Source organism: Corylus avellana, chromosome ca7 (genome assembly GCF_901000735.1).
Source record: "Corylus avellana chromosome ca7, CavTom2PMs-1.0".
In the NCBI taxonomy this organism is placed as follows: Eukaryota; Viridiplantae; Streptophyta; class Magnoliopsida; order Fagales; family Betulaceae; genus Corylus; species Corylus avellana.
In genome coordinates, this window is record NC_081547.1 from 3,929,578 (window position 1) to 3,932,532 (window position 2,955).

At 39.5% G+C, this 2,955-nt stretch overlaps 1 protein-coding gene across 1 annotated transcript in view; it reads right to left on the minus strand.

Annotated features, from left to right (window-relative positions):
* Positions 1-2,351, minus strand: part of LOC132186294 (probable disease resistance protein At5g66900) — a 4,073-nt gene extending 1,722 nt beyond the window's left edge. The window contains exons 1-3 of the mRNA XM_059600186.1: positions 1,541-2,351; positions 777-1,180; positions 64-425 (exon numbers count right to left, since the gene is read on the minus strand). Of these exons, the coding sequence (XP_059456169.1) occupies positions 64-425; positions 777-1,180; positions 1,541-2,123 (1,349 nt within the window). The 5' untranslated portion in view covers positions 2,124-2,351. The remainder of the gene's footprint in view (positions 1-63; positions 426-776; positions 1,181-1,540) is intronic.
* Between the last annotated feature and the right edge of the window lie 604 nt (positions 2,352-2,955).

Genomic DNA, 2,955 nt, shown 5'->3' on the forward strand with positions numbered 1-2,955 from the left:
CTTCAGTCTTTACTCATGTAATTAGACTATAAAATCACATGATACAAATAAAAGCCAGCATACCTTGTGACACGAAGACTAGCCAGATTCCGGTAGGTGATTTCATATAGGTTGGCCATGGCCTGGATGCCATCTTCATCTAGTTCGTATAATTCTGACCACATATCAATTAAGGCAGCAACACGGATCCTTTGGTCTTCAGGGAATGAACCTAGGTCCAGGAAACACTTCTTGATGATGATCTCTTCATCTTTGAAATCTAGGCTTTTTTGGAGACAAACAAGCAGTTCACTACTAGAAGCAAATATAGAATGATCATTAGACCATTCCATAACCCTACTGCGCCAGACCATTTCAGACTTCCCACACAGTGATCTGCCAATCACTTTAAGGGCCAGTGGAAACCCCCTACAGCCTTTCACTATCTGCAATTCAAGGCCACCAACTAAAATCAGCGGTAATATTGGTCAAGGTAATTGTTATCTAAGCCATATTTATCGTTTATGAATATGAAAACATGGTTTGTGCGTCTACTTTTTCTTTATTCAATTAAGTTTTGTGGACAATGGTGAATTGAATACAAAAAGAAAAGAAAAGAAAAGAGCGCCTAAATGCATGCATAATTTTGGCAGGAAGATATGGAATCATGTACTTATCAAGACAAGAAATGGTATTATGTATTTCTTCACTCTTAAACATACCTTACCCAAAAAACAAAATTACAAATACTATATTAAGTGTATTTCATACACATATATCACAGATTGACTAAGTACCTTTTCGACAATATCTTCACTGGGAATGTTAGAACTCCCATCTTTCAGGTTTGCTGAGTGACGAAAAAGCTTCATTGCAGCTTCACCATTTAATGGTTCTAAAGTGCTACAGGGAAATCTTTTAATTGCAGTTCTTGAAGTCACTAGAATCTTGTAATTCGGCATATCAAAAGCAAAATTGTCAAGAAGAGATTCTGATCCAGACCAGACATCATCCAAAATCAACAACATAGGCTTTTGCTCCATTCGATTCAGCAGTTGCATCAGCTGGCTGATTGCATCTTCATCACTTGAAAACTCTTGAGGCACCTGCTCTTTCTTCTTGCGAAATATTTCTTGTACAATGACCTTCACGTTGGGAGATTTTGAGAACGTGAAGAAAAAAATATTGCCCTCATATTTGCCTTTCCAAACTCAATGTAGTGAGAAAACTGCCACACACCCACATTTAATGACTTATAACATTTGTAATTTTGTATGTAGAAACATGCATAATGGCAAAGTCATATGAACCGAATTCCCAAACCAATCCCAACCCGTTTCTCTAGTTTCTGGAGATATATAGAAGTTCTCTCCTCTCTCCTCTCTCCTCTATGAGAGATTTTCTCTTTCCCCTTCGATCTCCTTGTGAGGAGGGAGGAGCTCCTCCCCAACTCTATTCCCAAACTATACTCTTGCAGCGAATTCTCTATAAAGGTTACACTGACATGATACTAGTTTAAAGAAAATGAAAATAATATTTCGTAAGGAAATGAATTAATTACTTTTAATTTCCTGATCCCGACAAAGCATTTTCACCAATGTGGTCTTCCCGCATCCTCCGGGAGCAGTCAAGACAAGCAAGCGCTCCTCCTTCTGCAGCCGCATCTTCAACTCCTCCAAAGGCACATCTAACCCAACAGTAAAATCCGGGGGTTCAGGATCCGCGCACGACCCCACACCGGCCAAATTCATTCTCGCAAGCGTATCACTCACCACACTCCGATAAGTCAATGCTGCCACATCAAGCTGAAAGAACCTGATAAGGTCCTCTTCCAACTTGCGAAGTTTGCTCGTGTAATGGGATCTCATGGGGTATTTCCACCACTGGAGCTTCGAGTACTTTTTAACGCGATCCTCGCCCTTCTTCATCTGTTTGATCAAGGCACTTATTTCCTCTGGGCGACCCATTTCTCTGTGTGACCTTTCTATGTCTTCCACCACTCCCTTTAATCTACCTAACGTAGATTTAAGGCGTTCCAGAACATCATCGAACATAAGGGTGTTCCCTGTGACATCCTTAACGATTTCAAACAATTCCGAAACTGCTTTTCCCAATATTGCTGCCGCTACAAGATGTTCTGCCATATCATTGCTGCGCTATTAATAACACCCAAAATCTTTGAAACCCTGGAATCAAAGACAAAGCTCAACCAATTTATGTTTCAAATTCTTCTACTTCTTTTCTGATTTTCTTTGCGCTGATGAGGAAAACGTCTCAGAGCAGAAAATCCAAACAAATAAAAAAGAATAATATCATGCGCTTCTTCCTGGAAAAGAAATGGAGGGGAAGAAAAAGACCGAAGTAATCGATTAACATGCACCTTCTCCAGCTGCAATAGAGAATGCTCGTAAATTTCATGCCTTTAACCTGGAAGCTTCCTAGTTTCAACGCATTGACTTGGTCGAAGTCTATGACTTGGGTCCGAAGCAATTATTAGAACTAGTTTTAAGTTTTAACGCCCGTTTTGGCCGTTTACCGTGGAGTGGAGTCTTCACCCTTCACTCTTCAGCAACTCTTCCAATCTAACAGTAACGGCTATCTGGCTGGATGGTTGGAAAGGGAGATCTTTTGTTAAAGTAACCAACGGTCTAGATTTAATTTTACTATTCTAAGCCCTACGACATCGTGTAGTGCTTGGGTCTTACTCTTTGGAAAATATTTGATAATATCTGAGAATTAGATGTTGTTTGCAAGGGCCTTAGGCATTGTTGCATTGAATGGCTAGTAATTGAATGATCAAATGTTTACTTATTCAGCTGTGCACTCATTATTCTACCTGTAAATTTTTCTTTAAAGCGAAAAGGAAAATAACACCAACTAGCGGGATAGAGACGTCAATGGAATAGAGGGTCACTGGGTGTGAATTAAATGTAAGTTGAAATGATTTCTAACGTGTAAATTGTATAGGATTAGATA